Raw genomic sequence first — 10941 nt, forward strand, 5'->3', positions numbered from 1 at the left:
ACAGTTCTTTACCAGCTGAGCCACCAGGGAAGCCCAGGAACACTGGAGTGGGTAGCCTATCCCTTCTCCGGCAGATCTTCCCGACCCAGGAATCAAACCACTGTGTCCTGCATTGCGGGTGGATTCTTTACCAACTGAGCTATCTATCAGGAGAGCCCAAAGACCCTTAGGCTAAAGATGAAAACTGCTCTGAAACATAGTGAAACTAAATAAAAGGGAAAAAAAATTTTGTGTTCTAATGTCTGGCAAGGAAATGGCCAAGACCGAGGCTTGCTGAGAGCAGAGGCCGTCCCAGTCCCCAGGCTGATCTTAAGAAGAGGCTGCAGAAAGCTGGGCAGCCACCATCAAGAAGGCCCTGTCAGGCCAGAGCTCCTTTGCCAGTGTAGGTTCCTCAAGTCAGGACTGCATAACTAAACCAGTGGAACTTTTTTAACAGCTTTTTTTCCCCCAAAATGCTTTGTAGTTGTGTGTGCAGCACTTTGCCCTGATATGTGTGCTGTACAATAAGAACCAAATCTAATATATTCTGGGGACAAAAAAACAAACCCACTTCTTACTTATAGAGAGGCAAGGGTTAGCAGTTCTGAAATTACTTTTTCTGTAATCTAAGATTGAGCTAATATGTAAATACACTGTGAATGAGAACAGAGTTCCTACTGGAGATGAGGTTTTCAAATATGGAAAGCAAGAAGGATATAATGAATGCTGTGATGCTAGCTGGAATTACAAGTATCAGACTTCTGTTTTTTTTAATGTAGAGAAACAGATACAGATGTGTGTGCTTATGTATACAGAAACACATGTGTACAGAACATATACACATGTATGTACGTATGTATATATAAATAGTGCATGTATCTACTTGCTGACTCTGCTAGAGGGCCTGGAAGAAGGGACACCCACATCCTAGTAGTAGTAAGTATACCTCGCACTCAGGTCTTAGTTTCTAAATACCATCCTCCTCCAAAATGAACCAAAGCTCCTTGAAGAAGTGGCTGATTTTAGCACTGGGGTATGGAAAATACAAGGTGAATCTAGAACATATTCTTGTGCCTAAGAAGTGCTTAGAAAAGACGGGGGCAGAGGAGGAGACATATGGAGAAAAACGAGGGCGACGTGTTAAAGGGACAGAGAAGCCAGCTTCAAGGGCACCTACTGGCCCAGTCTGGGGTAACTTAAGCACCAAAATAAAGAACGATAGTCAAGGTTTGTGTGTGCACGTTCAGTCGCGTCCGACTCTGCAACCCCACGGACTGTAGCCTGCCAGGATCCTCTGTCCATGGAATTTCACAGGCAAGAATACTCGAGTGAGTTACCATTTTCTCCTCCAGGGGATCTTCCTGACCTAGGAACTGAACATTTGTCTCTTGTGTCTCCTGCATTGGCAGGCAGATCCTTTACCACTGTGCCACTTTTAGAATCCATTAAATAAGAATCCACACTCATGTGTAGCAACAAATATATAAATACATAATGCAGAAAGGAAAATTCTTAAATATAAGAGAGGGTCAACTGATATACATTTAGTAGTAATGATGGCGCTAGAAAATATCCATCTTCTAACTGTCATGTGATTTAGGGCAGAATCACTAATGAAAACTAAAACTGCTAAGGGGCAGCTTGAGAAATAAAGTCTCAGTATATCTTCATGAGATATTTATTCATTATGAAGGGAAAAGAGTAACTTTGTTAAGGAGACAAAGTGGACATCACCTTAACCAAGTGTTCAAAGTTTATACTGCCAGTAAGAGGAGAAATAAGCTTTACGTGCGTTCAGATATTATGCACTGAGAAGGCACAATATAACTTCTAATATCCCATATACTCAGGAAAAACACATCAGACAAACCCATAAAGTAACCCAACATAAGACAACTAGCATATACTCCTCAAGAACAGGATATAAACATGGAGGTTATAAAGACTGAGGTGCTGCACCGGATTGAAGGAGACTAAAGCGTCAGGGCAGTAAGTGCAGTGCATCGTCCAGGACCCTCCTTCCCTGTAAAGGACGCTACAAAACTGGCAAAATCAGAATGTACTATATACGTAACAGTCAACGTTAATTTTCTGATTTTGGTAATTGGGATGTGTTTATACATTAGAGTCTCTTTGATTTTAGAAAATATGCATATTAACGAGGGCTTCCCCGATAGCTTAGTTGGTAAAGAATCCACCTGCAATGCAGGAAACCCTAGTTCGATTCCTGGGTCAGGAAGATCCCCTGGAGAAAGGCTAGGCTGCCCACTCCAGTATTCTGGGACTTCCCTTGTGGCTCAGCTAGTAAAGAATCTGCCCGCAATGCAGGAGGCCCAGGTTCAATCCCTGGGTTGGGAAGATTCCCTGGAGAAGGGAATGGCTACTCACTCCAGTATTCTGGCCTGGAGAAGTCCATGGACTGCGTAGTCCACGGAGTTGCAAAGAGTTGGACACGACTGAGCGACTTTCACTTTCAAGATCTCAGTTCAGTTCTTTGCGACCCCATGGACTGCAGGATACCAGGCTTTCCTGTCCATCACCAACTCCCAGAGCTTGCTCAAACTCATGTCCATTGCGTCAATGATGCCATCCAACCATCTCATCCTCTGTTGTCCCCTTCTCCTCCCACTGTCAATCTTTCCCAGCATCAGGGTCTTTCCCAATGAGTCAATTCTTTGCATCAGGTGGCCAAAGTACTGGAGTTTCAGCCTCAGCATCAGTCCTTCCAAAGAACACCCAGGACTGGTCTCCTTTAGGATGGACTGGTTGGATCTCCTTGCAGTCCAAGGGACTCACAAGAGTATCTCAGGTTACTATTACATAATTCAGAATTAAAAAAAAAAAAAGATGGAGAGAAAGAGTAAAGCAAACATGGTAAAGTGTTAACATTTTAGAAATCTAATTAAAGTGCAGAGGAATATGATTTTTCTCCAAGTCTGAAATTATGCCCCAATATATATATATGTGTGTATCTTCAGACAGAATGACTAAAGTAAACAAATTTTCTGTGATCAGACCTTTCCCAGCAACTCCTGGGGCAGATAGGCTTTCCGGGGCTTAAAGAGAGACCCAGTCTGGCTCACAGTCAACACGATGGCACCTCCTTGCTGAAAGAAGAAAAAGCTGAATTTCAGCAAGACAGAAAAATGCATTTTAATCATCTGCAGATTTTTTTTATCATATATAAGTTAAATGGCAACTAAATTTTAATTTGTGATTTGACCCTGACAATAAATTGCTACATGATCTTAAATTTATCAAAATCCTCTCCAAAGTTGGTAAGAAATAAAAACACCTTGAACAAATGCAGTAAAGTGAAATTATGCCAATATTTAAAAACAAATGCTTTTGAATAAGTGTACTCCAGTCAAGCGGAGAGATAAGCCAAATTACAGACATTAAATAAGATAAAAGAACTTTCTGTCCACGTACTTAGAGACTGGTTAAGTATTAGCAATGAAGCAATCAAACATCTTTAAAATGAAAATACGTTTTTTTCTGAAACGTGTTAGGCACTGTATGTACTCACCCAATCATTTTTCACCATTTTCCTCAGGTTGTAAATAAGGGCTAGTTCTTCCGGGGTAATCTGCATATTGGTCAACGTGTGAGAGGGAGAAGGAGAAGAGAGGGAGAGAAGAGAACATTACTTGCTTTACCTGGATGCTCTCCTGAGATAGCTGCATTGACAACAACCAAAAAATCCTCAACTGGGATTTCTCTGGTGGTCCAGTGGTTAGGACTCCATGCTCTCACTGCCAAGGGTCCAAGTTCAATCCTTGACTGGGGAACTAAGATCTCACAAGCCACGCTGCATGGCCAAAAAAAACCAAACTACATAACTATGTACCTGGAGGTACAACTCTGGGATAAGCTACGCAGCCACTGGTCCTCAAACTGCCCTGCTTCTGGAGATTAAAAACAGTAGAAAAAATAACCACTGCCCCAAACCACTTATTACCTTGATGCTTCTGATCGTCTCTGCTTAGAATACAGAACATCATTTTGAAAAGACAATAGAAAAAATTGTGAAAAGGAAACACAGCTTTTGCTGTCATGCTCTTGGTGTTCAGCGGATGATAGAACATGGCATCACCTGGTCCTGATACTATTTTCACTATACGTCTTATTTCATATATTCCAAAAGCAAGAAAATATACTGCCTGGTTTAAAAGGCTATGTCTCAGCCTACATATGTAATGATTCCTGCAATCAGAGAAACCAAAATAGAGAAACTTAGTTTTCCTACCGGGCTTTTATCTTCTCTTTTCAGTGTGGTCCTTCCCCAGAGAGCATTGACTCCATCCACTGCCACCAGGAGGCGAAAAACACCCAGAGAACTTTGCCTCTTCAGCTCTTTAAGCACAATCCCAACTGCATCTGTGGCATTCCTCACTCGCATTATGCCCTGGAGGGGAAGAGAGACGGTGGACTGCAGTGCTACAAGAGGCTGTCTCTGGTTATGACAGAGTACACGTTCCGTCTCTTTTAAATACCTGTTCAACTACTTCTGCCAGAGGACTGCCTTTCTCAGTGCTTTCTCGCTTATTCCAGACATACTTGTCTTGAACTTTTATCTAAAAATAAAACAAAGACCAAAAAAGGCCACTTAGCCTGAGAATGAACCCATCCCTAGCTAGGAAGGTAGGGTAGGAGGTTGAGGTTATTAGCAGTCAGCTTTAATCTATTTTTCAAGCCGAGTAAGAGACCTTGGCAGGAAGTGGAATGATTTCTAGCCCATTTCTGCCTGGAGCATAAAGAAACACAAGAAAAAACATAAGGGATTCTGATTAAAAAGGCCCAGGATGAAGCCTTGCTATCTGAATTTTTAACAAGCTCCTAGGTGATTCTGATTTACATCCAGAGTTGAAAACCCCTAGCCTAGAGATTGTGAACAAGAATCACTTCAAAATAATTTTACAAATCTGTTTCTGGTTCCTAAAAGATCCAATCTGGAAAAAATTATGTAGTTGAAATGTTTGTTAGAGGATTTTAGGCTGTCACCTTGGAAAAGTCAATGAATCTGTCTGGACTTCCTTTTGCTACACACCAGATGCAGACAGCTTACTGCTGCCTCTATTTCTCATGCATAAATGAGTTTCAGGGTATGAACTCAAGGTGAATAAATGTATGAAAGAAAGAAAAAATGGTATAGTTACCCCAACTACAATATTAGTTCTCCATAGTCTACTGGTACTTAGGGCACAAAGAAGATAAAATCTTAAGGACTGTCCAGCACCAAACTTCTGGGAGTCTAGTCACCTGACTCAAGAAACGCTCATTTGCAGTTTTGAAATTCTTCAGCCAGATCGAAGCTTCTAAAGGTTGATCAAAGCGCTGTTTGTTGTAGGTGGACTGCAGAAGATCCCGGCAGTTTTTCACCCAAAGGTGAGCTAATCAAAAGGCAAAAGAAAACAAACTAGGTAGAACTGAGTGTATTCAACTCAAAATACTCCATGCCCCTTTCTGTTAAGGGAGATGACTTTAGATTCCCATATATATTTCTTAAAGCCTTCCTGCTTCAGAGGTTTATTTTTTAGTCTGCCGCTGCTGCTGCTAAGTTGCTTCAGTCGTGTCCGACTCTGTGCGTCGGACTTCCCCATCCCTGGGATTCTCCAGGCAAGAGTACTGGAGTGGGGTGCCACTGCCTTCTCCAATGCATGAAAGTGCAAAGGGAAAGTGTCTAGTCCATCGTAAATATTATCACTATACACAATACACGAACCAATGGATTAGAGGTCACCTTAGCTTCTTGGCAGTTTTAGTTAGAATATGTCGATGCAAACAACACTGAACAAAACAAGGAGAGACAGGGACTTCCCTGATGGTCCAGTGGTTAAGAGTCCACCTACCAATGCAGGGGACACGGGTTTGACCCCTGCTCTGGCAAGATTCCACCTGCTGCAGAGCAGCTAACCTCATCCTCTGTGACTACTGAGTCCGCGCACTGCGATGGGAAGCCCATGTACTGTAACGAAAAGTAGCCTCTGCTCGCTGCACCTAGAGAAAGCCCACAGAGAGCTACGAAGACCCAGTGCAGTCAAAAGTAAGTAAAATTATGTACTAAAGAATCAAAACAAGGAGGGATGTGTATGAAGTGAGAGAGTGTAGTTTTTAAACTTCATGCTGACAACCCAGAATGCTGGCAAGCAGTACCATGGCAAAGGCTCTGTGGGTCTCAAAGTTGTTACCTGATGGCATAAAGCCTGTGGTGAACACAAAGGTGGGAGTTCATGCTCATGGGCATCAGGTAACTACCAGAGGCCTGCGTTACCCAGAGGACCACTGGGCCAAAATACTTCATTCCTATTATCAAAAGGTTCCTGAACTACCTCACACCAATCTGCCTCTGGAGCAGAGCCCTGCCAGAAAACTGAAGTCACAGTGCCACCACAGTAACAGAATAACTAACCCCAACAGAGTGAGGGGAGGAAGTTCTTACCATCTGGAATATGCAGTATCAGCCAGTCTTGTTTTGCACAGAAATGAATAATATGGCAAAGACTGAGGGTTTTTCCTGTTCCCTTTTCGCCATCTAAAGCACTTGCTGTTAAAGAAACCACTACCAAAAGGGACACTTCCACTGTCAAGAAATAAAGCATTTCTTCTTTTCCCACATTTGAGGGAGGAAGCACTGGCTCAGACAGCCCAGGCAAGCAGGAAAGGATACAGAGAACGTATCGTACAGCTGGGTGAGCAAAATTGGTGTTTTTCAGGTAATGCAGCAGCTCGAGGGCTGGTTTCCTTACCATCAGGCAAGCTTCATTGAATGTCTTCACCTAACAAGACGGGAAAAGAGGGAGAAAAGGGTGGGGCTGGAAAGTCTAGCCAGCTCTGGTAATATACACCGAGCCTAATACAGCAACCATAGGATCAAACTGCCTACTCTTCATTTACTCAGTTAAAGGATGTTGGTATTTAATTCGAAAATTTAACCATGTAATTTAGCTAAAAATTAAAACACATCATCCCACACTGAGTACATAACAGTCAGCTTTTGATTATTTCTGTAAATGAAGCATTAGTTAATTGAAATTTATAAAAAATTCTGATGTCTAATAACATAACTATGCACACTACTTAAGGTTGATATAAATATTACAAGTGTGTAAAATGCTGAACAAGGTATCTGATACATGCTAATCATCAAATCAGCTGATGGCATAAAGCCTGTTAATTCTTTAAAATTTATTTTTAGCTAGATCTCACTGTAACCACCTATACTTTTCTCTGAACTATATATGTACCAGCTCAGGAGCAGGTGTGACCAGTTGCCTCAGCTATGAGGCCATACTTGACAATACCAGCATATAGATATACCAGAGAACTAACACACAAAATTAATTCCTTTTTAAAAAAAATTAATCCCCTTTTAGCCACCAGGAATAGTTTGGTGGAAAAATTTTGGAAGCAGTGATATGTGTGAAAATGGTTTGCAAATAAAGTATTTAATAATGTGTATTGATAAAAATAAATATCTAACAAATACTATTTACAAGTATGTTAGATAAAGGTTAAAATAATGTTGATTTTTTTTTTTTTAATCCTAACCAAACAACTGGATTGGAAGAGGACTTTGACAGGTAAGTTCAAACTTAACAAAAAGTGAAAACTTCAAAAACATGATACAGATATTAAAACAGAAATGCTGTTATTAGGCAATATAACAGTACTAAATACACAGACAATAGCGAGCGGGTTGGCTTTTTACATAAATGGAAGCTGTGGAAAGAATGAGTGATTCCCTCCAAAGCTCTGGTGGGTAAGCCATTCTGAAAGCAACCTGGGATACAGTTAGACCCTCAGAACCACGTTAGAGATTGCACTATGAATGTCTTGGAACAGTTTAAAGTAATGATTTCTTCTAATTGTGTCCTATTTCCAAACAACAAAAATTTTGATGAGAGTCTATGGTCGAGAATTAGCTCCTTTACTGGTGTCTCATCTGATTTCTTGAAATGAAGCACACTGAAGAAATGACATCCTCTGGCTTCTAAGCTAAATATCACCTGCACAGTCAAGTTTGATATTTCAATAAGAAGGAATAATTTCTGAGACTGAAAATAATTAAGCAGGAATTAGCCAAAGAACCAGTTTTGCCAATAAACCCTGCTTCCAGTTAACTGAATTCTTTCACTGGCTATTAAGGCAACCCAAGATCACACTCTTTGGGTTGACGTTATGACTACAAAACTATTTTCTGAAAACCCATGAGACTGAAGAACAATGAGTGATGCATCTAAGCCATATGCTGTTTCTGACTCATGAATACGTTTTTGTTTTTCTACACATATTAACTATTTTCAGGATATCTTGCTAAAGCAAATATTAAATTAATTTTTAACAATTTTTGAAGGCTGAAGTTTCTAGAAACCTGTTGGGTAACACAAGAAAAAAGAGTGGGGTATTATTTATTTACTTAAGAATATTTTGCCTGGCTTCAAAAAGGATTTAAATTCGTTAACTTCAGATCTGCTTAAAATAATAACAACAGCACTATTCACAAAAAATAATCAATAGCTGAATTTATCTTTTTAAAGATTCAAATTAAATCTTTTAGTTTTCTACTCATTTAATTCTACACCTCTGCTATCAACACCTTGTGTTACAAGTACCCTCCAAAACCCTCCCGTTTTGAGCACCTGCATTACAAAGCGAGGAGGCAGGCCATGGGGGAACACGGTCTTCAGTTCTTGGATGGATATGTTGTAGTGCTGACCCACGTGCTGCTCCCCATGCTTGGCCTAGGAAATAAAAATGCAAACAAGTATAATGGAGAGCGACCAAGACTTTGAAAAAGCATCAAGGGCTTTCTAGACGCTACTGAGGAAACAGTTCTCAGAGCTGGAAAAGATATTCTATTCTTTAATTTCTTATCTTAGACAAAAATGTTCACTATTGTCCCCAAATCCACAGTGCATGTATTGAACACAAAGCTTATATTGGCCTGAATGATGCAGCCAGTTGCTCAGCAACATGAACCCTAGATGTGGAGGCAGCAGAGACAATTCTTGCCATCTGGATTCTTCTGTGCTGTGTATAGAGATGCTCCAATCACGTGACAAGATCCTCTGCATGCCACTGTTGCCATAGAAACCCCAGAGGAACTGGCAGATAAAGGGACTACAATTACAGGGGAAAGCTGAAAGACACTTCAATGACTTCATTCACTTATCCTGTTTCATTTTGTGCTTGTGAAAGTAGATGAACGCTAGAGACATATATACAACACACCCTGCTGAGATGGTGTTTTGGGTAATGAGTTATTTTTTTCCCATTCCACATGTGCAGCATATGTTAAGATGGGGCAACTCAGGGGGCAAGGGTAGGGACAAAAAGGAGAGAAAAACTATTGGTTCCCTTCACATTTAGGCACAGATCACACAACTAATTTCATTTATAAGAGGCAACAATAATACTGAGGAATGAGAAATAAGTGTTTAGCCTAATGGGACCTGAGATAGAAAATGCAACCAGATTGGTTACTAGGAAGACTGTGTTCTGGACCTGCCCTGCCATGTGATCCTGGGCATGTAAGTTGATTTCTTAGGATTCTCCAAACCAGGGTTGGTAGACTATGACTGGCTATCCATTTTCATAAATAAAGTTCTACTGGAGCACAGCCATTTGTTTTTGGCAGAGCTAAGCAGCTGTAACAGAGATCACTTTGGCTCATCTGTCTAAAATATTTATTATCTGGTCCCTGAAGGAAAAGTTTGCTAACCCATCATACAGTAAGATCAACAGTAACTACTAAATTTAACTTCTAAGATATTGAGTATTTAACTGTTTACTAGGTACCCACTCTATATATAACAAAACTGACAGCATGAAGTGAGTTCAACGGCAGGCATTAAATCAGAACAGATATAGGCTGAGCTGCCTGAGTTATGTTACTAGAGGATCAGATAGGGATGGGGAAGATGAAGGTTCCAGAATGCTATCTCAGGTACATTGTCTGACTGTTTGTATATCTGCTTACCTTCCTTTGGTTTCAGTTTTCCTGATACATAAAACAATGGCAAACAAATTATAAGCCCTGAAAAAAATCCATATACACATTAGCAACTTACCGGATCGTTCTCAAGAGTGCGGGAAATAGCTCTGGGACTCTCAGTTGGAACCTGGTTATCCAAGTGAGCAACAGGGCACTGGGGTGCCTGGGTCCCTAAGTGCAAAAAACGTCCAGGGTCCAACTATAAAAGAAACCATTTTAGTTTTAAATTACTAGGCTTTTTGTGCTTGCTACAACACTGAGGTTTAAAGCCAGATGTGCAACAGGGGAAAATATTACTAACATGCATTTTAGTTTTATGTAAAACAGAACCTTGTTATTATTTATAATTCTCTAAGTCCAATCACATTATTCATACTCTGAATCTGTTCCAGCTGGTGTTGCTATGTCTGGGCGCTGTCCCACATGGAAACAATTCCATTAGAGACTGTTCAGGAGTATAGCTCAGCCATTAACAACTAGACTCAGGAAACTTCTTTTAATGCTCTTGCCCAAAGTGATGAATGGAGGTCAGTACTGTACAATTCCCAGCTGTCTAGTAATCCTAGTCACCTCAGTTATTAGGGGATTAGTGCAATGTTCCTATTTGTCAGGTATAATTACACTTCCTGCAACAATGTACTGGCTAGCTCTGCCCAAATAAAGAATCTTTCATTAAGAGCGAGTAATGAGGGAGTGTGTAAAGCATCCAGCTAAGTGAAAATACACTGCTGTACAGGCAAGTTGGTGAACTGCACATGGAAACCTCAAAACTGGGGGAAGGCTGGGGAAGAGGATGCAATTTCAGGAGATAAATCCAAGAAAAAGCTAACTGGAGAACTCCTAAGCTGAGTTAGGATAACAGGCCTTGTTTATAAGTAAAGAGATGCCAGTTACAAGAGAAAGATTAGAGTACGGATCCAGCAGAGTCAGGAGGACAGGGGTGTGAGAGATGGTTATAGTAAGGG

The 10941-nt window shown here is 40.7% G+C and overlaps 1 protein-coding gene across 2 annotated transcripts in view; it reads right to left on the reverse strand.

The window, feature by feature from the left end:
* The window catches only part of DAP3 (death associated protein 3), a 40342-nt gene that overhangs the window by 3400 nt on the left and 26001 nt on the right, over positions 1-10941 (reverse strand). For both annotated transcript variants that reach the window (XM_010838273.1, XM_010838272.1), the window contains exons 3-11: positions 10053-10175; positions 8622-8723; positions 6650-6758; positions 6422-6514; positions 5242-5372; positions 4476-4556; positions 4229-4387; positions 3509-3568; positions 2997-3086 (exon numbers count right to left, since the gene is read on the reverse strand). In XM_010838273.1, the coding sequence (XP_010836575.1) occupies positions 2997-3086; positions 3509-3568; positions 4229-4387; positions 4476-4556; positions 5242-5372; positions 6422-6514; positions 6650-6758; positions 8622-8723; positions 10053-10175 (948 nt within the window). The remainder of the gene's footprint in view (positions 1-2996; positions 3087-3508; positions 3569-4228; positions 4388-4475; positions 4557-5241; positions 5373-6421; positions 6515-6649; positions 6759-8621; positions 8724-10052; positions 10176-10941) is intronic.

The sequence above is a fragment of the Bison bison genome, unplaced genomic scaffold (genome assembly GCF_000754665.1).
Source record: "Bison bison bison isolate TAMUID 2011002044 unplaced genomic scaffold, Bison_UMD1.0 scf7180017864093, whole genome shotgun sequence".
In the NCBI taxonomy this organism is placed as follows: domain Eukaryota; kingdom Metazoa; phylum Chordata; class Mammalia; order Artiodactyla; family Bovidae; genus Bison; species Bison bison.